Source organism: Mauremys reevesii, linkage group 8 (assembly GCF_016161935.1).
Source record: "Mauremys reevesii isolate NIE-2019 linkage group 8, ASM1616193v1, whole genome shotgun sequence".
Classification (NCBI taxonomy): Eukaryota; Metazoa; Chordata; order Testudines; family Geoemydidae; genus Mauremys; species Mauremys reevesii.
In genome coordinates, this window is record NC_052630.1 from 52545287 (window position 1) to 52572525 (window position 27239).

A 27239-nucleotide genomic window follows, 5' to 3' on the forward strand; every position below is an offset into this window, starting at 1 on the left:
CATGCCCAGCTCCCCTGCACCAGCTTGCCTTCGCTCTGCCTCCACCTCCCCTGAGCTGGCGGCTGCGTCTTGCTTCTCCCCCCTCCCTCCCATCGCCATACAGCTGATTAGCGCAAGCCTGGGAGGGAGGGGTGAGGAGAAGGAATGCGGTGTGCTTGGGGAAGAGGCAGGGCCAGGGTGGGGATTTGGGGAGGGATCCAATGAGGGAGGGAGGAGTGGAGTCAGGGCTGGGCTGGGGGGGAGTTGGGGTGGGGGGCACGAGCCCCCTCTGCCTGTGCGCTGGAGGGCAAAATATCAGGACAATTTGCATCCCGACCGAACATCAGACAGGACATGGGACAAACAAGTAAATATTGGGACAGTCCCGATAAAATCAGGACATCTGGTCACCCTAGTTCTGGGCGGAGGACACAGGGACTTGAGTAGGTCTCTCCAGGTACTCAAATCTGCCCCACCCCTCTGAGCACTGAACTGGGGCAGGGACTGTCTCTTTATCTGTATTAGCACTGCACTTGGTACACTGGGAAGCTGATGGTCACTAGGACTGCCACAAAATAAATGATATACCAGTGGTGGCCAACCTGTGGCTCCGGAGCCACATGCGGCTCTTCAGAAGTTAATATGCGACTCCTTGAATAGGCACCAAGTCCAGGGTTGGAGTTACAGGTGCCAACTTTCTAATGTGCTGGGGGGCACTCACTGCTCTGCCCTTCCCCCCACAGAGCTTCCTGCATGCCACAAAACAGCTGATCAGGAGGTGCGAGGAGGGAGGGGGAAGCACTGATCTGCGGGGCTGCCAGTAGGTGGGGGAGCTGAAGAGGGGCTGCTGATGTATTACTGCGCCTCTTTGGCAATGTATATTGGTAAATTCTACCTCCTTCTCAGACTCAGGTTGGCCACCTCTGTGATATACCATCTGGAAATCTATCCATAGACACCACAGGGCAGTAATGTTTAGGAAGCCTCAAACCACAGCTATCAAAGAATGGGGAGAGCTACATGCTAATCCCACTCCCTGGTGAAATGCAACCAAAACTGCTAGAATGCATTAGGATCTCTGTGCTAATCCCTGTGCATTGAAAGCACTGTCTCATAAATGCACTGGAATCTTCACGTGAAACCCATCTCTAGTCTTACCCATGGCAACCAAAGTGCCCACTGTCTTCCCACTAATCTCCCTGGGAACTAAAGCATTGTACAGGGAGATAGTTACTGAAGTTCCTCAATATTTCATTTAGATGGAAGGTTTGTAATTTTGTGTTTGTAATATTGATTACTGTCATAGCACCTAAGGGCACGGGTCAGGACTGGGGCCTGGCTGGGTTAGACACTGTAACAACATTCCTCTTGCATGAAGATGGTTTGTTCAGGTAAGCAGAGTAGTCATGTCACGTATAAATGCTCCATGCTAGAGCTTGCTGCATCTCTTGTCAAGTGCTGGAATGCTAATGGCCTCTCAGAATCCTGTTCTTCTAGCAGAGCAAGTTGCACTAAATATCTAGGTGTAGCTCTGGGAAGATGAGCTTTCTGAGACCAGAACCAATAAACAAAGCCATAAATAAAGGGGAGTGCCATTAACAACCACGATTCCTGGGAGACCAGTGGATCTGAAACACATGCTGTCAAAAGGCCAACATGTTAATTTCATCTCTGCTTTTATGTATTATTGTGTGTGACTTTATAGTGCCCTGAAATGTGCTTCTCTAATGGAGGAGGATGGCTCAATTCCTGCCCCAGCGTGCTTGCAACGACTGTTATAGTGTTGCAATGCGGGAGTGGGTGACCAGGAATAGGGAGGGTTTGGGGGGAAGCAGGATAAGAATGATAGCAATGAGATCACGTGGTAACTAACCACAGACGTGCTCTCCTGATGCTTCTGTTAAGTGTTCCCCCGGTATTTATCTATATAAAATAAAGCAGATTAAAACAGAACAGTAAATACTAAGTATTTCATTGTTGAATTGCTTCCCAGTGCACCCCACTGTAAAGATGGGGGAGGGGGAGCAAATGAGCTTCAAAAAAGGAGGGGCTATCAGTTTAAATAAATGTGTATGAATAAGCAGGTTTCAGAGGCTAAGGCCAGGGTTTCCTGTGGGTGATGGAACATGGAGGTTAAAGGTGGTTCTGAATTCAAAAGTGTAACTACTCAATTCCATTTGTCATTGGAGCCCTGATTTCTGTGATATTTTCCATGTGTTTTTTTAACTTGTCTATTAATTTTTGCATGTCGGTGGGTGGATGTGATGGTAACATTAAATGATTTCACTGATGAGTTAGTGTTTTGCCAAGATAAAGCTGGGCTGCATGGGAGTCTAATGTAAAGAGCAAAAAGGTCAGCAACATTATGCTGGCACAAGGGAACAGAGCAAAGGAACCCTCAGTAAGATTTTAATGCAAGACAAATTTTCTGCTGATGTAAACTGGCCCAGTTCCATTGCAGGTGACACCAGCAGAGAATTTTTCTCCAACAAAGTGAAAAAATAAACACGGTGCATGGAATTGGTTTGCAACGGTTGGCTGGCTCTTGTGTGGTATCTATGTTTAGATCAATTTCCATATTGCAGCCCAAATACAGTTTTAGTGGTTTGTACCAAAATGGAAAAATAAAGATTATCTAGGATACAGAAAAATGCCTGTGACTTCTGACTTTATGTATATTTCCATGTCATGGCTTTTCTTAAACAGTTAAAAAAGCCTGAACAAAAATACTGTCCTAGAATAACTAAGTAGGTCCTATCTAAGCTCGTCTTTTTTTTTTTTTTAAGTTGGTGTGTGTGTGGGGGGGGGGGGGTTACCAGCTCATGGCAGGGCTATGTGTAATATAATTAGTGTTTAAAATCAGTTTTACTTCTGGGTTTCCAAGGTAAAATTCCCGTCTATCTAGGCACGTCTCTCAAATTCCCCTCATTTCAAGAGATGTCACACATTTGTCCCAAAGTTTCCTATCTGCCACAGTGATGGTGGTCTCTCACTTGGATTGCTGAATATTATTGGCTCCCATCACTGTAATAACTGAGCATCTCAGTCTTTAATGTATTTATCCTCACAACACCTCTGTGAGCAGGACAGTGCTGTTTATCTTCATTGTACAAAAGACTAAGTAATTTACCCAAGGTCAGACAGGAAGCCTGTGGCAGAGCAGGATTTGACTGGGAGGTCTGTCCAGTCCTAGGTGAGTGCCCTAACTACTGGACTACCCTTCCTCTCATGCACCTGAGGTTACAGAGTTATTTACACTAAAAAAATGAATCCCCCATTGTGATTTTATCATGGGTCTCACACTGTTGGGTGTTTTCCTTAAAGCCCAGTTCCTGGGGACAAAGGCTTACATGAGAATTTCCAGATTCTTTTCTTTAAAGTATGTTTCTGGTGTCATGGTTACAAGAGATGCTTGAAAAGATAAGCTGAGTCAACTCTCAAGGCAAGTTTTTTTTGTTGTTTTTTTTAAATATTGATCTCAGGATTATTTTTTGTTGCACATGATTTTGGTGGCACCTCTTGATTTTTGAACAGGTGCAGTTGGCTGATGTTTTGTGTCCTGACATAATTAAAATGCTGTGTCTTTGTTACGTGTTGCGGGGCATGGCTGGCCCCTGGCAGGTCTGGATCTAAGTATTTATACTGTATGTCAGCATTGCATGTGAGCAACTACCTTCACACCTGTATTAAAATCTGTGGATGTAGAACAAGGGGCTCTGGCAGCTGCTATGTAGTTAAACAGTGTAGTGTGACTAGCAGGGAACCATATGCCCACTCTAATGCAAAGAGATGTCTTTATCTCTTTCACTGCCCGGGCCTATATCCAGTGCATTTCAGTGGCTTGAAACACATCTCCCCAATGTCCTAGGATGGGGAGAGGCAGCTGTGCTAGGCATTTGTTTCAGATAAAGGAGGTCTCCTTTGCTGCACTGTGGGGACCAACCCCTGCCTTTGCCCAGACTGCCACAAAAAGGAAAAAATAACCCAACCACTTCCCCTTTGCTGGGGGCTTGTGCCAATGTACCTGCCAGTGCTCAAGGGTCTATGACCCACCCAGCAGGGAAGGGCAAGGGGGGCTTCTTTGTCCTATGCTATCTTAATCACTTAAGAGGCACCAGGGCACAGTGTAAAGGGGGAGGCGCTCCCTATGCCGGTAGGAAACAGTAATTCTTGCGTGGGTAACATTTTATTGCAGGTCGAGAAGTTTTACAGGGGCGCTGCTGCTTTAAACCCCTCGCTGTGTGTGGGTGTAGCTGGGGGTTGGCACCTTGCTCCCAGGTGCCTCCTGGCTCAGCAGAGCCTGAGACCCAGCAGGGCTGGCGGGAGGGGCTCGCCAGGTACCGGGCGTGCCCTGCCTGGGTCCCCACCCCGGCTGCCGCCCAGCCAGCCTTGGACCCCCGGCTCTGGAGCAGGGGCTGGACGGGAGGGGAGCTGAGCCACCGCCCACCCCCCGAGGCTGAGCGCGCGCGCCTCCCGCCCGGGGCCCAGGCCAGTGCGGTCGCTGCGAAGACGGGGCGGGGACGGCTGGGGCCCGCCCGGCCCAGCTCCGCCCCCGCCGGCCGGGGACAGGCAGCTGCAGCTACGGCAGCAAAGTTCCCCCGCGGCGCGGTCCGGCCCGGCCAGCAGCCCCTGTGCGGCGGGCTCCCTCCCGGCGGAAGATGGCGAGGCAACGCTGCCACCCGCACGGGCCCCTGCTGCTGCTGCTCCTGGCGGCCGCCCTGGCCGGGGCGCCGCCCGGCGGCCTCTACTCGCCCGGCGACCCGCTGGTGCTGCTGCAGGTGGACACGCTGGAGAGCAGAGTCCTCAACTCCAGCAGCGCCTGGCTCGTGGAGTTCTACGCCTCCTGGTGCGGCCACTGCGTCCACTTCGCCCCCACCTGGCGGGCGCTGGCCGCCGACATCCAGGGTGAGTGGCCGGGCCACGGCAGCCCCGCTTCCCTCGGCCCCCCAGCAAGGGCCCATGGCCACCTGCCCCGGGCCAGCTCTCTCCCCGTCCCGGGGCCAGCCTTCCTCGGGCCCCTCCTTTGTGCCACTGCCGTGTCAGCCCCTCCCCATAGAAAGGGCCCCCACTGTCCTGGGCCGCCCCATGCCCTTTCTGCCAGCCCCCTTCTCGTTCCCTGCCCCGGCTCGCTGGAGGAGTCCTCGCTTCTCTCCTCTGCATCCTCGGCCCCCTTTTCGGCTGTATCTCCGCCTTCTCCCTGCCCCCCTGGCATCCTCATTCGCCCCCACTCCTTTCCCCTCTTAAGTCCTTGTGTGCCCCTCCCCCTTCACTGCGCCCTCTGTCGGTGCCTCTCCGAGACCCTTGGCTGTTGCATCCCTGCTCCAGGTCATTTGCAAACCGCCTGGCCTTCCCCTGCTGCGACCGTTTCTTGTGTGTGGCTGACGGGTCCCAGCTGCACTCTGCGCTGTAGCTTTAGTGCCCGTTGCTGAACAGTTAGGAGAGCAACTTCCCTAAAGTTGGTCTCAAAAACCACATACAAACGAAGCCTCTTCCTGCTTTGCTTCTGCGTTGTAGCTACTTCACTTTTGGGGGAGGGTTTCCTTCTCCAGTTGTGACTTTGGGTTAACTTCAACGCTGTGGCTCCTTTCTCATCCGCCTGGCTGTGGAGGCGGCCAGAAGTGTAGTGTTGATCTGATCAGCTGAGGCCCTAATACAGACTGGGCTTGGGAGTTATTGGAGAGAGAGAGAGAGAATTGGAGGTTTTTTCCCCCACTGGCTTCTTGCAATGGGCGTGTGTGTTTGAAGGTTGCAGATGGAGTCTCTGTGGATCAACCACTGAGTTGTGCCCTGTAGCATGGGCTGGGACAGCTCCTGTCACCACAGGTGGCTCCGTCAATGAGTAGTTGATGAATTGGTGCTTAGTAGTTGTCCAGTTGGTCCCTCCTCTGATGTTTGGGGCCTGCACCCCAGGGAGATGGCAATGTGTTTTGAGCACTTTTCATCCTGAGGGATCTCAAGGCATGTTTACAATTTTGTTAATTGATTGCCCAATTAGATAGAGGCATGTGAATCACTGGACCAGCCACTGAAGTGCAGCCGCCCTGCAGGCGGACTGTGACAGCTGTTCAGAAATGCGCAGTGGCACTGAATGGAAGTGTTGGGATGGCAGTGAAGAATATTGTGGCCATTTGAAACCTGCAGAGCGAATTGTAGGTATTCTGGCCAAATTCCAATGTAAGAAACACCCATATTCTTCCCCAAAGTGCCATGAGCTCAGACAGCTCATTTTGTGTCTCATCCAAGAGGCAGAAGGAAACGTGCCAATGGGAAAGCCACCCACATCACTTCCTACAGCGCCTTCATTTCCTTAGAGGACTCATTATCTGCTTGGTATGGCCATGCTTAACATGCAATATAGGAGGAGGATTTATATTTGTACCTTCAAAGGGCTTTCCCAGCACTGAATCTTTGCAGCTGCTGTGGGGTAGGTAAGTAAATATAATTATCCCTGTTGCACAGACCAGGGAACTGAGGCAGAGTGGCTAAGGATCTTGCCCAAGGATACCCAATGAATCAGTGGCAGAGCTGTGAGTAGAACTCCCATACCTGTGCACTAGACCATGCAGCCTTAGTGATGAGATTACAGCCTGAGGTTTGTGTAACTGGATGACAGAGCATTGGTTCATGCTCACAGGTGTTTTCTGGTGTTGTGCCCTGATTCTAGACACTGGTGGAACAGCGCTGATGTGACTGTGTGACTTAGTGGGAGGTCAGGAGGGATCGTAGAGATCCTTGTCATCCCCTTGAAGGCCTCTTCAGCACTTCCCGTGTGCATCGTCCTGAAGGGACTGGGGAGAGCTTGCCATAATGGGGTGGCCAGGACCAGCCTTAGGATCAAATGACCCTTCACTCCCTTTGTGCTTCCTCCCATCTGGGGATCTCAAAGTGCCTCCTAAACAGTCAGGGATTCAGCTTCCAACCCTCCTTATTCACAGGAGGGAAGCATTATTCCCGGCTCGCAGAAGGGAGAACTTGTCAGAGGCTACGTGATGTTCCGGGTTGCCCAGCAAGTCACTGGCACAGCTAACTTGGGCCAGGCCTCTGATCCATGGGTTCCCATTCCTATGCCTTAACCACAATGACAGCGAGGTCCCCGGCTGCCAGAAGAGGAGAGGCATATTGTGACTTATTGCTGTCCTCTCCAGGTCTGCCGCCAGGGAGCGCTAGGGTGGGCCATGCACTGCCGAGCTTGCATGGGGTCTGGGCTTACACAGAGCAGGGTCCCACATGCTATGGGCCAGCCTGTGGTGTGACGCTGTAAGCCAGCCTTGCCTGTCTGGTGATCTTACCACAGGGATTGAAATTCCAGCATCTGGTGCCCCTCAGCGCATCATTTAGGGACTCTTTGCTGTAGTTGCCTGTACCTTCTGGACCCCACCCTAGTATGCTCCAGATAAGACTCCTGCACAGTGACATGCCCGGACTGGGGACAAACAGACATGGGAGGGCCATGAACCTCATACACACAGAGGCCATGTCTGCATGGAAGCTGGCATGGAAGCAGTAGAGTCTCATGCCTCAGGCTGCACATGCTGGTCTGATGTCTGGAGCTGAAAGGAGGATGCTGCTGATTGCAGTTCTCTGGGGTGAGTTGACAGCCCTTCAACCGGCTCTGGAGGAACACACTTAGTGATGATGGCTGTCAAGTGGGGCTGGTGTCCTGTGGGGAAAGGAGACACATGCTGGTGGCCTGTGTTACACAGGAGGCCTGACTAGATGATCACAGAGGTCCCTCCTGGCCTTGGAATTGATGACTCTATAGGTGCTGTAGGCACATGGCCTCCCATTGGCCCAGAAAATTGTATTTGGCTCTGTGCCAGCAGGGCATTGCACATGCACTCTGTGCAGAGCTCTCCTGCTGACATAATGACGGAAGAGTCTTCACTGTGAACCCACGTTTGCCTCCCTCTGACGTGTGTTGACAGAACCCAGCTCATGCAGCTGGAGGAAGTACACACACCCACACGCCAGGGCTGAAGAGGTACAAACGTGCCTTTAGCACAGCATTCAATGGTGGTGTGCACTGATGCAATCTAAGCAGGGAGCTTCTGGCCCCTTGCAGCCCCTCACAACAGCCCCAGGCTGGATTTGCTTGTCGTTGCAATTTTTCCTCCCCCTTTTCCATTCTGGCAGGAGAGGCTGTGTTTAAACTCAGGACACTAGAGAATTTTGTCTCCGCTCGCTGATGGCTGCGGAAGCCCATAAATCAGACTTGGAAAAGCTCCATGAATCTAATTGGGCAAATGCTCATCTTTAAAGTGAAACCTCCTGGAGTGGGGAAGAGCCTGGCCTGCCAAATCCATCTTGGGTTGTCATATGAAAACGTGATGGAGAGTTTGTACGAAGAGACCTTGCCTGGGTGGGAGGGGAGAATTGTTTCTCGTTTGTGTTTCTCCCACCCAAATCCTTTTCTCAGCCGATCAGTGCAATTCATACACTCCCCTTTCCCTGCACTCGGGAAGCCCTGAGCTCCAATCTGGCTTAGGGGTAGATTTTCAAAAGGGCTGTTGGGTACCTGTGTCCCATTTGTGCCTTGGAAAATGCCCCCTTAAGTCACACATGGGGAAGAATTTTGCTTCCTTGTAATCCCCACCTCACAAAGTCATTATGCAGCTGGTTACAATTGGCAGCCTTTCCTCAGAAGAATTAAGGATGTAGATCTGCCAGACCAGTGGCCCGTCTAGCCCAGTACCCTGTCCCTGACAGTGGCTAGCAGGAATCCCCTTAATGGACACTATGGAATATCCTGTGGGGAACTTAATTTCTAGCGTCCACCAGGCAATGTCTGACTGCGTCCTGAGGCTTGAGAGTTTAAAGCCCTTCTAATTTTTCCTGTCTAATGTAACTGAATGTTCACAGCTGTATGTCCACTTGCCCAGGCCTTTTCTAAATCCTGCTAAACTCTCGGCCTCAGTGAGATCTTGTGGCAGTGAGATCACGGGTTAATTGTGTTTTTAACATGATTTCCTCTGATCAGTTTTAGTTTTGCTGCCTTTCAGTGTTACTGATTGTCCCCATGTTCTTGGGTTAGATGAGCAGGCCCATGATTACCTGCTCAGTGTCAGTTATGCTTTGCTGTACCTCCATCACGTTTCCCTGCCGATGCCTGCTCATGTGGAAGTCTTCCCATGCCTCTTGCCCTAAGCCCTGGTCAGAACATAAGAGCCCTGACGGATCTGCATCCCAGCAGGCGAATAGGAGCAAGTGCTGCAGGTCAGGATCAAGGTGCCGTGGGCAAAGCTGGGATGCGCCTGGCACTGGAATAACCGGAATAGCAGGAGTGTTGCAGGTCAGAGTTGAGCTGCCTTGGCAGAGACGTCTCAGAACTCAGGGGTGTTGCAGGATGAGGGCAGCTTGCACAGCGCTGGTCTGCATGAGCCTGGCTCTCGCTAGTGCAGTTTTTTCCTGGCTTTCTCCACCCAAAAGGTGCATTAAACCACCCGCTGCCTTAATGTGAGCTGAGCCTTTTATGTCCACTGGCGGGGAGCATGAAACCTGCCTGGAAGGAAAGCCCTGTGCTTTCAAATGGATCATCCCCAGGGCAATGCTCAATAAGAGAGAGGCAAACACCCCTCAGTGTGATTGTGAGCCCAGCTTCCACGGCCAGTGTGTGGGCCCCAGGATGGTTTCTAGGGAGCCCCGACACAGTCCTTGTGTAGCAGCTGTAGCATGGCTACAGAGGAGCTGAATAGAAGGCAGATTGTGGGGACAGGATGGAAGCCCTCAGTGGCTGGGACCTATTCAGTGCTGTGTGAAAGGGATGTTGCATTTTGGATCTTGGGGATTCTGCAGAGAGAGGCTAGAGTAAAGGATGTGAACGTTCCCAGCACTGCCTGGGAGTGCAACTAAAGGGCAACCTGCCCCAAACACTGGCTCTGACTCCCCCTTGCCCTGTGGAACTGTCTGCATGAGCTGGACACCTGCCCTGCTCCTTCAAGCGCAGGTAGCAGCAGCATTGCCAGTGTGCTCCCCCCTCTTAGCTGGGAGCGGGCACCTTTTTGGAGCACTGCATTTGGCCTCAAATGGCCAGCAGGGATTGCTCAGACAATAAAAGCACAGAACTGCCTCTCAAATTGAGAGCTGCAAATGGCGCTTGTGCAGTGATTTGAGGGCTGGAGTATATTGGGGGGCTGGTATTTGCCTTGGACTCGAACCCCCCGGGTGCTGCTGCACAATGTTCTCTTGTGGGGCTGGCACAAGTAATGGTACCGTGTGACCTGTGCTAATGGCTGCGTGTCCTGCACTGCAGTAACACCTCTGTCTCTGCCAGAGCTCCTGCATATCAATCACACTAGGTTAGGTAGCCACCTGGTTGCAATGGCCAGAAGAATAGCTAATTGATGCCACCGTATTCCATCCCTGCTGTGCCCACCACCTCCTATATCTTGGGTCCTGTTCCCGTCCTTTTAAGCATGTTCCATGGACCGGACCCCAGAGCAAACAGAGGAAGTTGCTATATCAGTCGGATATGCTCCCCTCTGAGGAGTGGGCTGTCCCATTCAGACGTGCTTGGAAGGCACCTGCAAGGATCCGGGGGTTGCAGCTCATAGCTCAGAAGAGCTGAGTTTTCAGGGGGGTGGATTTTTCTAGCCAAGCATCATTTTAGAATGAATCCCCAGGGGTACCCAGAGGCAAATGCAGGGTCTAGTTTCCTAGGCAAGATGCTCTGTTCAAAGAAAATGTGTGGGGGCGGCATGCTGTGATGTCAGGAGGAGCCAGAGGCATGGATGGAGCAGCCGTGCACTCACTGACTGTGTGGGATGGACCCTGGAGCTGGCCTGTCTGAGTGAGGACAGCATTGCTGTGCGTTGGGGAGTAGGGACCGGCCTGTGCCCACGTGTGGGGAGAGGGAGAGAGTGTTCTGGGCTCACAACTGCTGCCAGAGAGGCCTCTGAGCCACAGTGTTTATGGAAGAGGGATTAACAGCTCTGCATTGGATCTCTGCCCGCTGGCACCAGGCTGAAGCTGCTCTCCCCTACGTTCCTCCTCTGGTCTCCCAGGAGTGTCTGCTAAGCCTGCCACTGTGAAGGGCCGGGAGGACGTTCTCCTTGTTGTGCCTGGGGTGGAGGAGGCGAGGTCCCTGGAACAAAAGGGCCCAGTTCTCCCTCCCTGGCACCTTGCCCACAGATGAGACTTGTGAGTTTACTGCGCTGACCCATGACTACTGTGGGATTCCTGTCTCTGCAAAGTCTAGGGAGCTTCTCTTTTGGGATGGGGAGAAGCTGTGAGCTCAGTTGAGCTGTATATGGGGCTGGGGTCCCTACCCTCACCCAGTGACTGCAGCCCAGAGAGAAGAGGATGGTGGCCAGAGTGAGGATGCCAGTTGGCGGGGGGGGGAGAGATGCGGCAGAGACGCGACACACAGTATGAGTTGCTTAGATCTCAGCCCCCAAGTGAACACACGTGCAATGTGATATTATCCACCACTTCGCAAGGCTTGTGTGTTTCACTCCCTGCAGCCCTCAAACTGTGGCTGTCAAGCCAAGGGGGCCTGGGTTGTCCCTGGAGATGAGCCCTCTGAGGAAAAGGCCGGGTGCTGCAGATGACTGTTCCTAGGTGAGCATCCCAACCCAGCCTCAGCGTGGTGCCTGGTTCACTGGACAGCTAGAAGGGCAAAGGGGTGGTAGAGATGGAAAACTGAGTTCCTGACACCCTTCTCCCCTCACATGAACACCTTTTGTAAGAAAAGAGGTTGAGCCCCAGGCTCCTGACCGGATTCCAGCTCTGAGCATTACGCTCAGTCAGTCCAAAAATACCCCCATAGCATTTGCTGGTGAAGTGGCCTGGTGCTATATAAATCAAGTGGTTTGACGTGTGTAAAGCATGCTGCTCTGCTTCCTGTCTTAAGCTGCTGTGCTTACTCTGCGCTGGTAAATGGCTGCCATGCCGTACCCCAGAGCCAGCTGAATTTCATTGGTGGCTATAAGGCTCCCGTTGCATGAGTGTCGAAAGTGCTTTGGGATGAGCAGTGCTCTAGTGATGGAGGAGGATAGAATTCAGCTTCCGGCCATGGAACTGTAGGAAAGGTTTGGGGAGGTTACCCATAATACATTTCTTCCAGTGGAAAGAGCAAGATTTTCCTCCCGGGGGTAGGTAGGTAATGCTGGAAGTCTGTGCAGTCCTCAGCAGTGTCTGGGAGTGAGATACGAGTAGAAATAACTCCAAAATACTGATGGGCCGCTGTCTATTATGTAATTGCAGTAGGGAGCAGTAGCTACGGTATAACAGAGGCTTCCCCCAACTTAGCCCTTGTCCAGCATGTCCGAGTGGCTCCTGCCCCGTTTCCTGGGGCTGGCGTGGCTGGGGGTCTCCCCATGAGCAGTGAAGCTGTGACAGGGAAAAGCAGCCACTGGAATTCAGAGTGAGCTTCTGCCCCAGCGGCTGCTCCTGTTCTCAGCGCAGAGTGGCCGGGACTGGAGAGGGGTTCAGATCCGCTAATGTCTGTCCGTCTGTGTCTCCTTTCAGAATGGAGCCCCGCGGTGAACCTTGGCGTCCTCGACTGTGCAGACATAGCCAATCAGAAAATGTGCGGGAAGTTTGGGATAACTGGGTTCCCTACGTTGAAGGTAAAGTGAACACAGGCTGGGGTGGGTGGCAGGAAAGCGGAGCTGGTCCAGCTTCAATCTGTAGGGGCGTGTACTTAGCATTCTGCAGCGGGGCTCACACCAGTGCTCTAAAAATAGCTGCACAGGCAGTGCTTTGAACGGTGGCTCAGACTCTGAAGCCTAGCAGGGGGGTGGGAGGACCTGGGCAGGGAGGCTCGCTCCAAAACGCGTAACATTCCATGGAGCTGGTACCCCAGGAGGCCCCTGATCAGTTCTAGTGTGGTCCTGGTCTCCAGCCTGTGTTTTACTTTTGGGTCTGAACAGCAGCATTGGCCATAAGCCATCTGAAACCACCCCCCTCTTGTTTATCTCAGCGCTTCACCGGGCAGACTGTGTTTGGGGGCATACCCCCTCCAGCCCCCTGCACGACCCCAGCCCACTCCCACAGCCCTCTGCCCACCTTGACTCCTGCACCCCCTCACACCTCCCCTGACCCTTGCCCTGACCCCTGCACCCCCTCACACCTCTTCAGCACCCCCCACACCTCCCCAGCCCCCTGCCCTGACCCCTGCATCCCCCCTCATACCTCCCCAGCCCTGACCCCTGCACCCCCACACCTCCCCAGCCCTGACTCCTGCATCCCCTCACGCCCCAGCCCCTACCCTGACTCCTGCCCTCCATCCCCACCCCCATCCTGAGAACCAAACAAGAGCTGCCCCAGGTAAGTGCTCCACACCCCAACCTCCTGCCCCAACCCTGAACCCCCTCCCTCACCCAAGCTCCTGGCCAGACCCCACACTCCAACATTTTTTTTTACAATATTTGGAAAGATCATTAAGTGGTCCCTCGAGACCCTCTGTGATTTTCAAGTGGTCTGTAGAAAAATAAGTTAGACTACAAGAACAATCAAGGTACCTCACTTTATTTTAATTTACTTGCTATTACTTATTGGAGAAGGATGAAGGAAAAAAAGAATGAAAAATGAGGGTAGGGAGAGATAAGAGAGAATGTTCTTTTTCTTGGCTGGGTCCCAAGGAGGAGCCCCAAATATGAAGCTAAGCACAGGGCTAGGGGGGCCCCACTAACTCTAAATCCACCACTGGCTGTCACATCACCTGGGCTGGGGATACTGTCAATGCAACCACGAGGCGAACTAGGCAGCTGCCGAGGGCGCCAGGATTTGGGGGCGCCAAAAAGTGGTGCCCAAAAAATTTTTTTTACACTACAGTGAAGTCACATCTTATGTGGGGGTTAGGTTCTAAGGTCAGTGCGTAAGAGGAAAATCATGTATAGTGAAAATTACCGTAAAGTACAGTACACACTAGAACCAGGGGTCCTCAACCTACAGCACGCATGCCAAAGGTGGCACGCAAGCGGATTTTTTTGTAATGGCAGGCTATGGGTCCTGGCCGCCGATGAGCCCCCTGCCGACCTGGGGTTCTGTTCACTCAGCCGGCAGTGGGCTGAGCAGGACCGGCAGTGGGCAGGCTCCTGCCTGCTGGGGTCCCGGCCACCGGCCCCTCTCAGCCTCCTGCCGGCCTGGAGTTCCGTTCACCCAGGCCGGCAGCAGGCTGAGCGGGGCCGGCGGCCGGGACCCCGGCTGGCAGGAGCCGGCGGCCAGAACTCCAGACTGGCAGCAGGCTCAGTGGTGGCCAGGACCCGCAGCCTGCCAGTAAAAAAAAAAAAAAAAAAAAAATCAGTTCCCTTGCCACATTTGGCACACGTGCCGTAGGCTGAGGACCCCTGTTCTAGTGTATACAGTTTATACGGTGTGTACTGTACTTTATGGTAATTTTCACTATACGCGATTTTCCTCTTATGTGCTGACCTTAGAACCTAACCCCCGTGTAAGATGTGACTCCACTGGATTCATTTTTGAAAGTTTATAATAAACGATGCTCGGGGGGGCGGGACTGAGCAAGGTGGAAGTTCCGCCTAGAGTGCAAAATATCCTTGCACTGGCCTTGGATACTGTGTCTGCTGATCCCCACAGTCTCCAGCCTACCTGGGCAGTACAGCAGACATGGCTCTTCTCCACTCCCTAGCCCACCCACCACTTGCCCCCTCCCCCTTAGGCTTAGCCTTCTTACTTCTAAAAATGATTGCTTGCCCCTCTCCCCCCCTCAGGCTTTTCTGGCAGCCGTGTTGCCAAGTATCCAGTTTTAGACTGGAAACTCCAGTAGAAAATGGGACCTGGGTGTCCGGTTAGCAGTGCTGACTGGAAACTAAATGTCCAGTTATAGGAGTAACCACATTACCTTCCGTGGGAGGAGGGGCAGCTCAGTGCAGAGAGAGACAAAGAGAATGGGCTAAAACCGGGTAGGTACCTGCTCTATGTGGGCAGGGGCGGGTTGGGTGGATCCTGTTTACCCCCTCCTCAGCCCTGCTGCGCTTGCAGTTTACCCCAGCTCCTTCCTTGCTCCAGAGACCAACCCTAGCTCCTGCCCACTGTGCTTTTACCCCCGGCCCCTTTTACAATCATTCCCCAGGGGGGCCCACAAATATGTTTGGCGCCGGGCCCACAAAAAGTTAATCCGGCCCTTGTGCCTCCTAGAGCACTTTATTCTTGTGGCTTCTCCTAGCCTGTTTCTTTTAACTGTTTCCTCTCCCTGTCAATTCAGCTGAATGATGACCTTGCATCTGTTTATATAGCACCCCAAATGCATTCCTGGGCATACATGTAGGAGTCGCTTCATCCAGCACTGAAATGCAGCCATCTCTGGAGTGAAACACAGTAGCTGTTAAACAGTACACAGCATCCCTTCTCAGGCATCTAGAACAGGCATATCCAAGTGAGATTGCCGTGGGGATCTGGGGAGGCAGAATGTAGTGAGGCACAGAGGAATTTGGCCAGGAGGCTGGAGCTAACAGCTCAACTCTTGTAAAAAGTACCATGGGGGTCTGCCACAAGTGACTTCACTTTTGTGTCTATTCCCTAGGCCGCACGGGTGCTACACGATTTCATTCCCATCTGTTAAGTGCTTTGAGGCTTCCCATATTGGGTGGCTCTGTTGTTATTGGCAGTCAAATTGTGATTCCACCCCTTGGTCCCGTGCCCAGCAAAAAATTGTGTAAATATATATAATTTAAATATTTCCTCATGCAAACAAACCCCGGTCCAACATAAGCAAGAATGCAAAAGCCTCAGAGATGCTTTGCTAACAGGCAATGAATTCCCATAACTTGGAGTTCAGATGCAGGACTTAATTATTATTACTATGCACAGGGCAGGAGAATGGCACCAGAGTAAAAGGTACCCTTCATTTTTCTTTCTTGCATTTCTGTTGGGGACTCCCTGTAATGAGCCCTCTCTGAGGTCGTAGTAGGGAGAGCAAATCCAGAGTCTGGTATGTCCCTGTTCATCCTTCCTTCAGGTTCCCAGCGTGCCTCTTGTCCTGGCTGTGTTCCTTTCGCAAGGAACAGGGACTCTAAGTGCCTGAATCCATTCCAGCTGGGAGGATGGTGTGGTGCCTTTGATCTGGTGCAAAGGGGAATACATCATATGACCGTTTCAAATGCCTCTGTCACAAACATTTCCTGAGGCAGACCTAGTGCAGTTCCTGCAAAGTCCTGTAAAGAGACGGTGTCAGTGAGTCCTTCTGAGCAAACATCACTGTGTTTCCAGTGACCCTTTGGATTATTTGAAGCCGGAAGAATTCTGTGACTTGTTTTTTGATGTTTACTTTCTGCACTAGCTGGTGAGCTTGCTTTGTCTGAGCTGTAACCCAAGCTAATTGATTGCCTGTTAACTAACAAGATGCCAGACTCCAGGGTTGACATTCCCTAATGTTGGTTCCTGGTTGGATCTCCTGAAACGAACACTTTATGACTGGCTACTCTAGAATTTACACTCATGATCGTTAACTTGAGTTAAGGAGCAGTCAGCTAGCTGCAGTTACAGCTGGACCAAAATCTCTGGCTGTCTTTGTGTGGGATTTTTGACAGTGGGATAACTAAGGCATGGGCGCGGCCCTGCTGGAGACAAGGGACAGGTCGTTTTTAGCGTGATGTAGTTGGATGAGGTCAGCACTAAACCTCCACCTGGGGTTGACCTCACCTAGCTACATCCTGGTAAAATGAAAGAGCCTTGTTTCCACTAGGAGTTTGCAGCAGGATCGCTAATACTCATTACCCTGCAGTAAAAACCCACCCTTTTTGGCAGTGAAAATAGCCTGTGTTTTTGTCTACACTGGGAAGATGAGTGGTATATTCAAACATGGTATGTAAACACTACTCTACACCTAGTGTAGACAAAGACAATTGTGTTTAAGAACGTTAGCTGGTTGGGCTAACCCTAGGGCTTTCGACACTGTAATGTGAATGTTAACGTGGTGGGCTTGGCCCTGTACCAGGTGCTGAGTGGTTTTTAAAAACATATTAATTCAAATGTGTTAGCTCACATGTTTTAAAATTCCGCTCGTTTCCCAGGTACACATAAACCCTGTGGTGAAACCAGACAGGTGAGTTTCACTTCCTGGGCCTCATGCACTAGCATGGAGCCATTGGCAGGGTCAGGCTCCTCATGTCATCACCTACCCATCCCCCATACACACTCACTCCCAGCTGGACAAAATTTGGCCAGCTCAATGCCCGTGCTAGCAATTCCCTCCATTCCCCAGCCATGTGGTGAGTCGTGTTTCAGTGTAATGTCTGCAGGATTGCCAACTTCAGGAGATCAGAGATCATGAGATTGGCCAAAAAATCATGACATTTAAAAAAAAAAAAAAAAGATGTGTTTTTCAGGTCAGTCTCTTGATTTTTGACTCCCCCCTGCCTCTGCCCAACCCCAGTTTGTGTGCATGTGACAATCAGTGTTGCCTGCTCTGCCACATGTACTGGATAAGGTGATTTTGGCCCCTGTTACAGGCATTATCACCCCCGCATCTGCCTGTCTCCTGCCCAGTAATTCATTCTGTCCGACAGGCCTCCGTTGTTTCAGCAGCAGGTGACCCCCAAAAATCCTGAAGTTTGAGAGTTCTGTCATGAGATTATGAGTAATGCGATTTCTTAATAAAATTAAGTCTGTCTCGCAAGTTGGCATGTCTGGGTCTATAGTCAGACTTAGTCCCAAAAGAGCTTATTTATTTAAATGCCTTGGCCTGTACCTTCAGAGACCTGCCTCTAAGGCCAGCAAAACTCCCCACTTGGGGCTCTCCTGCGTTGGGGAATCTCAAAATGTACAGGACAATTTCTGATCTCTTTTTGCTTTTTTATTTTTGTAAGTTAGTTTCCAGCCCTTTTCCTTCGATAAAGATAACAAAGTGAGGGTCTGTTCCAACTTCTGTTCGGGTCAATGGATTGGAGCTATCAGCAGCTCCAATCAAGGACCAGCAACTTGGGAATTTGCACTTTTAGTTCAAGAAATATGGGCTGTATTTTTCTGTAAATCTCCCCCTGGTATAGCTGCACCTGTGGTAGTGGCTGTGGGAGCGCTAATATATGCCCCTCGCTGGTGGAGATCTGTGACCTTTAACCCACAGATATTATTACAAAAATAACTTTATTTTAATAAATCATTCAATCATCGAATTCTAAGTTTGAAGGAGTCAGGTGTACCAGCTGTACACTTTACAACTGCTAAAGAATTCTGAGTAGTTAAGCAACAATTAAAAGGGCCTTAGACAGAAACACCTCTCAAAAGAGACAAAGTCTAACAAGATAATGAGTCTGTTTGCTGAGCTTGTTTATTATTCAAATGAAGCATTTCAAAGGAATTCAGAGTGAGCAATCAAGTCTTGGGCTGTGGCTACACTTGCATTTCAAAGCGCTGCCGCGGCAGCGCTTTGAAGCGCTAAGTGTAGTCAAAGCGCCAGCGCTGGGAGAAAACTCTCCCAGCGCTGTCCGTACTCCACCTCCCTGTGGGGAATAACAGACAGCGCTGGGAGCGCGGCTCCCAGCGCTGGGGCTTTGACTACACTGGCGCTTTGTAGCGCCGCAATTTGCAGCGCTGCAGAGGGTGTGTTTTCACACCCTGCTGCAGCGCTGCAAATTTGTAAGTGTAGCCAAGCCCTCAGAAGCAGTAAGCCATCTAGAGGTAGCCACTCAAGATTTCCATTTCAATAAAGAAAGAGGTGGCTGGGGAAAAAAAATTCTGACATTTGCAAGTTGGCATGTCTGGGTCAGCAATGACAGGTCAAGTCCCTTTGGTTTGGTTTTTGTTCCCTCTGGGGCAGGGCGGCAGATGCACAAGAGCCATCTCAGGTAATAATGGGCACTAACCCTAGCGTCTTGCACACCTGGGCGGGCCAGCTCTGACTCCCACCTGCCCTAGCTTTGACTCAGGGAGCCCTATGGCTGGGCTGGTGGCCAACAAGAGGGTGATTGTAAAAATCCACCCAAAGTTCCTTTCTGTGGCTGGCTGGAAAAAGAAACTTGCCGGACTCCTGGGGTAATTACAGTCCTGGGATCAGCCTAAGAAGAGCTCCAAACCTAGTGGGAAATGAGTGGGTGTGGATTGGGATGCTCCCTGCTCCAGGGGGTCCTGTGAGACCCCTCAATCCGCTGGGTACTTTAATTGGCTGTTGACGGGTAGAACCAAGTGCTGGAGCGATGACCCTTACCTCAGATGCCACAGGAATGGGTCTGATGTGCTAAGCCCCTCGCCTGGCCCAAAATACAGCGCTTGAGCCTGTCTTTAACAAGGCTCCCAAAGCCCAGAGGGACCTGCTGATGTGGCAGTGCTACAAGGCCGTTGGTTGGGGTTGTGTTGTCCTCTCCCCCTCCCTCCTCCCAGCACCTTCTGCAAACAGCTTTCGCTTCCAGCCCAGCCTGGTCGGCAAATATTTGCCATGAGATTTCACTGATCCTGCTGCCCTGCCTGCATGGAGGGAGGCGGGAGAGTGCACAGCTGGCATCAAACACAGAGGGCACATGACTCTTTGCAGCAGGTACTGTGGGGCAGCCTGTATCCTGAGCCCTGGATACATAGAGCAGGCCCTCCTCTGCTGTTGAGCCTTTAAAGGGACTGGCAAAGAGGCAGCATGAATGATCCCCAGAGCCGGGAGGTCACTGCGGCTGTATGAGGTTGGCTGTGTTCCTGGGCCCTGGCCAAAGGAGAGAGTGGGCATTCTAGGGTGACCAGATGTCCCGATTTTATAGGGACAGTCCTGATTTTTTGATCTTTTTCTTATATAGGCTTCAATTACCTCCCACCCCTGTCCCGATTTTTCACACTTGCTGTCTGGTCACCCTAGGGCATTCATCTCCCACGCAACCCCCATGTGCTAACCCTCCTGCCTGCCCTGCTGGCCCTTCACTGTAACCCCTGGCCTGCCGCTGTGTGCGGGGGGACTGAGCTCTCCGAGGTGCTGCTGCATCAGATAAGCGGCTTGGGTGTCCGGCCCTTCTCTTCCATGCAGAGCTGCAGCCTTAGCATCGGCACAGCCCTCCTCTGGGCTGGAGGCATCGTCGCGTTTTTGGCCAACTTGCTGCGTCCCTTTTCCCAGGGCAGGGCTTCACATACCCGCTGTTCCCAGAGCTGACAGGCAGCTGGTCAGTCAGCCCGGCTGGCTCCTCCAACAGCAGGACTCTCTCTCCCCATCCAGGACCTGCTAGGTCCAATGGGCTGCAGCCCTTACGCTATTGAGCCTGATGATTCTCCTCCTGGCTGAACACAGCCAATGGGGGGATGTCCCTGCAGTGCCTTGGCACGCGCAGGATGGCGGCTTCTCCCCCACCTGCAGCACGGCTGGGCTGTGGGGTCTGCTGCCCATGCTCCCCAATGGCATAACTGCAACGGGAGCATTGGCAGCTCCCTCGTCTTTATCATGGTCAACTGCCGCGTACCAGGCTCTGGTGCCGGCGCACGGCAACATGGCCACATACTGAACCCTCACAGAGCTTCCAGGAAAGGGCAGGAGCCCTAGGCTGGGATGGGGCATCTACCTCCATGGAAGCATCCCCTTCCGCAACCCCTATGGTACGCGCACACTTGTGCCCCCTGCCCCTGCAATAAGCGATTCTGTCTCATCCCTTATCCCTCTCCCCCGGGCCAGCGTGCACACCAGGCCCTGGGGGAGGCAGAGCTGGTGTGCAATGCCGACAGTGGGCTGGGGACACTCAGCTCCGCCCCTTTAACCCATTGGCTCTAGACAGGCTGTGATTTCTGCTTCCCCACTGTCTAGCTGAGAGTGGGGCTCTGGCAAGGGCTAGTTGGCAGAGGGTCAGCCTGGAGAAGCTGGTAGTCTAGGGAAAACATCCAAACTAGCCGGGCAACTGCTCCATTGATTGGGGTAGTCTGCCTGCCTTTACTTTACGAGGATCGCGATCGAAGGGTCCCGTTGTTCCTGCTTGGTGGCAGCTGAGAGCGCTCTTAGTTTCCTTCTTTGGTGAGGAGCTTGCACTGAGCGCAACGAGCCAAGCTCTTGTCCTCTCCAGACTGCATTGCTGTACTGTGGGACTTCGCCTAGGACAGAGGGTGGCCTCCCACTTCCAGAGCAGGCCTGGCCTTTGGGAGATGTCGCGCCCATGCTCCAAACAGCATGGACAGCCAAACCATTCCATTATGGGTGCCATTCATGGGGCTGGGTTTGATCTATAACCAAGATCCTATGTACCCTGTAGCGAGGTGACGTTAATTCTGCAGCACAATCTCTGCATTTCACAGTGCCCCGGGGCAGCCGGCTGGGAATTCTGTCTGCTTCAGCAGAATTAAAAAAGGTGGACTTTCCGTAATTGAAATATGAAGATGAACGATGCGCTTTGGCACAGAACCCTGCCCACCATTGACCTTGGTATTAAATGTCATTCATCTGACGTGTTTTTAACTTTCATTGTACTGCAGAATTGGCCAAGCTGGGCAAGTTTGAAGTTTTGGCATCTGGACAGGGGAGATAAAGAGTTTTGCACCTGTGCGCTGTCCCTGCAGGCCAGAGCCACTGATAGACTTGTTGACAGCCCCCAGATAGGAATTCTGAGGGCTGATGGTGGGAAGGTTGCAAGATGTGTGTCTGGATCGTGATTGGCAAAGAGACCTTGACTCTCCAATGCCCGCTCCTCCTTCCCACCCCCTTCTTAGTCTGACAGAGCCAGCATGTGAGTTTGCCCTTCAGGGTTAGATGAAAGATCTGTTTGCTCCCTGAGGCATTTGCCAGGAGGTGGGGTAGGCTGCTGAGCAGATTTGTGTCTGGGGAGTTTCACTTAGTCTGTATTGGGTCGGTTTATTTATTGCACTTTGTGCCTGTTTTAATGATTATTCTGCAGGTGCCTAGAGACCTTTTATAAATTGGCAAAGCCTAGTAGATGGAGCATTAGACTGGGACCCCAGGAGGCCTAGGTTCTATTCCTGGTTCTGCCACTGGCCTTCTAGGTGACCATGGGCAAGTGACTTCACCGCTTTGTGCCTCAGTTTCTCCATCTTTTAAATGGGGATAATGATATTGATCTCCTTTGTAAAATGCTTTGAGATCTACTGCTGAAAAAGCTATGTAAGAGCTAGGTGGTATTATTAGGGATGATTAAACTCACTTGGGAAAGTAATAAACTTTACCTTCTGTATAGCATTCTTCAGCCCTACTTCTCAAAGTGCTTTACAAAGCAGGTAAACATTTTACAGATGGGGAAACTGAGGCAGAGAAAGGCAGCCATTGGCGCAAAATCACCCATCAAGTTGGTGGTAGAGCGGGAATAGAACACAGATCTCCTGAATCTCAGTCTGATGGATCAGTCCATGCTGCCTTACAAGTGCTCTGTGGGTTGCAATGAATGTTGTTAAATGTTCTCCAGATGCTCCTGTGGACACTCTTCCCTTATGTTTCTTTTCAGTTTTTCAAGGCCTTCTCCAAGAGCCCTGAGGACGGGATGAAGATATTCCGTGAGTATTCACAACCTCCTGGCTCTTTAATCCTTGCTGGACTCCCCTGTTGGAATTCGTCCTGCTGTGGTGGTTTCCTTTCCATTGCCGCCTGCACGCCTGCTGCGTTCTAGAGTAGGGGGTGGTCAGCGAGTGCTTTCCCCAGGTGAGGGTGGGAGGGCAGGAGGTTTTGGTGGGGGAGGACTCATGAGAGGGAATCACCTGGCAGGGGATAAATGAATAAAGCATCTCAAGCTTTGTAAAAGAAATGTTTCTGCCATGAGCCACTAACCAGCCACTGGAGGTGCTGCCAGGGTGGGTTGGGGATATATTGTACAGTATGGTCCAGTAGCGCTCAGTCCCCATGTGACACTGCTATCATAGGCAGCGAGTTCTATGGGCCCGTGGGGCCCAGGCTCCACCAATAATCCTGAAGCTGGGCCCAGCTCCACCAATGTTTGGGCCCCAGGCCCTGTGCTTTGGGGGTCCCCGCGTCGCAATGCCGGGCGCTCTCACCTCAGCGGCAGCTCCCGGGAGAGGCCCCAGCCCCGACTTGGCTCACAGCCCATTGGCCAGGAACCCCAGCCAATGGGAGCTGCCAGGGGCGGTGCCGGAGCTGCCTGGCTGCGCCTCCACAGCAGGGAGGGGGAGCGAGCCACCGGCAGCGGCTGAGCCCTGGGCAGAGCGAGCAGCAGGGTCTGTGCCTGTCAGACAGACTCAGCCGGTGAGCTGTGGGGGCAGCCAGACACAGAGACACAGCCGGGGAGGGGGTGTTGGTGGGAACAAACAGACACAGCTGGGGGTTGTGGGACAGACAGACACAAGGACACAGCCAGGGAGTGGTGGGGACAGACACACACAGCGGAGGGTGGTGGGGACAGACACACACAGCGGAGGGTGGTGGGGACAGACACACACAGCGGAGGGTGGTGGGGACAGCCAGACACATGGACACAGCCGGGGGTTGTGGGACAGACAGACAGACACAGCCGGGGGTTGTGGGACAGACAGACACAAGGACACAGCCAGGGGGTTGTGGGACAGACAGACACAAGGACACAGCTGGGGGGGAGTTGTGGGACAGACAGACACAGCTGGAGGTGGTGGGGACAGACAGACAGACACAGCCGGGGGTTGTGGGACAGACAGACACAAGGACACAGCCAGGGGGTTGGTGGGGACAAACAGACACAGCTGGGGGGTTCTGGGACAGACACACACAGCTGGGGGTGGTGGGAGCAGCCAGACACACAGACACAGCCAGGGGGTTGTGGGACAGACACACACAGCCGGGGGTGGTGGGGGCAGACAGACAGACACAGCCGGGGGTTGTGGGACAGACACACACCAGGACACAGCTGGGGGGTTGTGGGGATAGACAGATGGAGCCGTGGGCGGGGAAAGGAGCAGCAATGGGCACCCCGGGGCTGGTATAAAATACACAGGACGGGGGGGGCTTCCTGAGGGGACTATATCAACACCCCCCGCAGAGCAGACCCAGGTTGCAGCTGGCTCCGCCTATCACAGCCCCCTGCCCCACAGAGACCCACACAACCCTCTGCCCCCTCGAGAGACTCCCAATGACCCCTGTGCCCCTGTCACTCCTCTCCAGAGAGCCCTCCCCTTTGTGCCAGCCCACTCCCCACCCCCACAGCCACCCCACCACCAAAGCTCCCAACAAAATCCCCCATTGCCATCCGCCCCCCCCCCCACCCCAGCCCAATCCAATGGCCGGGAGGCTCCCAGTCTAGTGGCTATCAGGGCCCACGGGAGCTGCACATGAGGCAGGGTGCCTGCTTGCAGATGCAGACCTCCCTGGCTGTGCCTCCACAGCACAGGGAGGGGGAGCCACAGGTGAGCAAGCCCTGGTCATCATCATCATCACAGGCCCAGTAATTCTCTGGATATTTAATTTCACTGAGGCAAAATGTGTGCAATTTTATGGGTTGAATGATTGAATGACATAATACCCACCTGCCCGCATTGTCCATCACTAAGTCCAGTAATTTTGTCAAGTGTTTGTTGCACAACATGGTGGTGCCTACCCCTACCTTGTGCTTCAGGGGGTGATGGGGTCCAGGGCAGCCTGTTATAGCCTGTTATAGAACTACCTGATTAGTACTTGGATATGTTGGCTGGCATCTTTTTTTTATGTGTGCGCTCCCCCTGATGTTAAAACCTGGCTACAGCACTGGGGAGGGGAGCTTCCTAGACCTGTGCAGCTGGGGCTTAGGTGAATTTTGTGATACTCTGCCCCTCCCCAGCTACCACCCTGCAGTCCCCACTCCTGCACCATGCTGGGCAAGGGGCAGCCCCATCCCCAGTGAGGCTATGGTGAGGGGTGGCAGCAGGGGAGGCCACACGTGATGGCAACCTCCCCCCTCGGTACCCACCATAGGGGAGGCGAGTGGGCATTCTGGACCTGAGAGGGACCCTAGGAGCATGTGCAGTGAACTGCGGGGGAGAGGAGGGGTCCCTCCCCTGGAGCTTGCTGCTGCCAGGGAGGGTGGAGGGGAGTCCTCTTTGGCCCTAGCCCTGGGGCAGCCTGTCTGCACCCCAAGTTCCTTATCCCCAGCCCTGCCCCAGAGTCCTCACCTGACAGGAAAAACACGCAACTTAAATTTGGTGGTCAGTTTAGAGTATCATAGAATATCAGGGTTGGAAGGGGCCTCAGGAGGTCAGCTAGTCCAACCTCATGCTCAAAGCAGGACCAATTCCCAACTAAATCATCCCAGCCAGGGCTTTGTCAAGCCGGGCCTTAAAAACCTCTAAGGAAGGAGATTCCACCACCTCCCTAGGTAACCCATTCCAGTGTTTCACCACCCTCCTAGTGAAAAAGTTTTTCTTAATATCCAACCTAAACCTCCCCCACTGCAACTTGAGACCATTACTCCTTGTTCTGTCCTCTGCTACCACTGAGAACAGTCTAGATCCATCCTCTTTGTAACCCCCTATCAGGTAGTTGAAAGCAGCTATCAAATCCTCCCTCATTCTTCTCTTCTGCAGACTAAACCATCCCAGTTCCCTCAGCCTCTCCTCAGAAGTCATGTGCTCCAGCCCCCTAATAATTTTTGTTGCCCTCCACTGGATTTTCCAATTTTTCCACATCCTTCTTGCAATGTGGGGCCCAAAACTGCACATAGTACTCTAGATGAGGCCTCACCAATGTTGAATAGAAGAGAATGATCATGTCCCTCGATCTGCTGGCAATGCCCCTACTTATACAGCCCAAAATGCTGTTAGCCTTCTTGACAAAGGCCAGAGGAAGGAGTGTTAGTGCCTGTGTGGACTTCTGAGAAGTGCATGGGGTGGAAGGGGATGCTCTGGAACCACTCCTTCAAAGCCAGTCAGGACTCTGGGGGAGCCTCCTCTCTGAGCAGACTGTCTCCAGGGCAAGAAGCTTACACCTTCCTGGGTCTGACCTCAGAGCATTCAGCATGCCCTTCCACATCATGCACTTTCCGCAGTGAGTCCGCCCAGGCGGGGTCCTGGGGCAGCCAGAGGTCCCTGCACCCCAACTCCGCAGTCAGATGTGACTCTCAGTCAGACTGTAAAACAGAAGGTTTATTAGATGATGGGAACACAGTTTAAACAGAGCTTGTTGGTACAGAAAACAGAACCCCTCTGTCAGGTCCATCTTACAGGGTGGGGAGCCCAGAACCAAGTTCTGGGTCTCTCTCCCCATTTCCCCAGCCAGCTCCAAACTGACACTCCCTCCTCTGGCCTCTGTGTCTCTTCCAGACAAGGAGGCCTTGTCCTGATCTCTTTGTCCCCAACACCTTCAGGTAGCATCTTGCAGGGGAAACTGAGGCACCCACACAGTATTCAGAGAAAATATTAAGAACATTCCCACTTCATCACAACAGCTGCAACAAAATATAATACCGTATATTGAAGTAGGCAAGTGCTGCTTCTGACTTTCCACTTTTAATTGACCCTTGTAATCTTGTGGCGCTGACGCGTTGTAGCTTCATTTTATATCGGCTTACAGGGTGGGGGGGGGCACCACCATTTTGGGCCCCACCAAAAATTATACAAACCTGCCGCCTATGACTGCTATGGCTTCAGGGATCAGGGGTTGGGATGGGTCATTGTTAGCTTGGATACAGTCCTTGGCTTTTTGTGCATTGTGCTTTGGTGGTGAGCTGTGTGTTTTGTTCCCCCAACAGATCCTGGGGACAGCATTCAGAACCTGAGGCAGAGCATAATCACCAACCTGGAGATGCACAAGGAGACGTGGCCACCTGCCTGTCCACCACTGGAACCAGCCAGGTTATTGGAGGGGGACATAATAGCAGAATGCAACTGTGTGTGTATATGTGTATGTGTATGTGTGTTGAGGAGGGGCCTGGGGTGAGAGAAACAACAAGGAATGGACTCGTGCTTAACCGGGCCTCCAGTAGCAGTCCTTGAGACCTCTGCCGCATGTGGATGATGACTGTGTTCAAGGGCCTGCCCTTGATTCAATCCCTGTTATCGTGTGGAACGGAATTCCTGCGGGTTGGGCTGGAGACCTTGCCCTAGGCGGTCCGAAGAGGCTCCTGGTTACTCCCAGGACAGTGACACGCACTGCAGAGGTGTGAGCGAAACTGACAGCCTGGTGCTGGAGTGACTTCCTGGAGTGACTGTGATAATAGCACATGGACGAAATGAGGAAGACAACTCTTTAGCCAAGAATTAATAGGCACAGACATTTTGAGTTGCCTCCTTGGTAACGTTCCAGACCTCCTATGTGTATCTTGTCCATGTGATGTGCCCAGAACTGTCAGTGTGGGGCGGGTTCCATTACCTACAAGGTTTTTTCCCATGATTTGTCTCTAACAAACCTGCCTGTAACTACAACCCCAGGCTGGAGAGTGGTGGCTGCTCATATTCGTCACTGGGGGGAGGGTATGTCCTGTATTGCTTGTGTACGGGAAGTGTCA

At 52.6% G+C, this 27239-nt stretch overlaps 1 protein-coding gene across 1 annotated transcript in view; it reads left to right on the top strand.

The window, feature by feature from the left end:
• Window positions 1–4303: 4303 nt before the first annotated feature.
• Window positions 4304–27239, top strand: part of QSOX1 (quiescin sulfhydryl oxidase 1) — a 45390-nt gene continuing 22454 nt past the window's right edge. Inside the window, exons 1-4 of the mRNA XM_039484752.1 lie at window positions 4304–4884; window positions 12445–12545; window positions 22287–22335; window positions 26484–26586. Of these exons, the coding sequence (XP_039340686.1) occupies window positions 4638–4884; window positions 12445–12545; window positions 22287–22335; window positions 26484–26586 (500 nt within the window). The 5' untranslated portion in view covers window positions 4304–4637. The remainder of the gene's footprint in view (window positions 4885–12444; window positions 12546–22286; window positions 22336–26483; window positions 26587–27239) is intronic.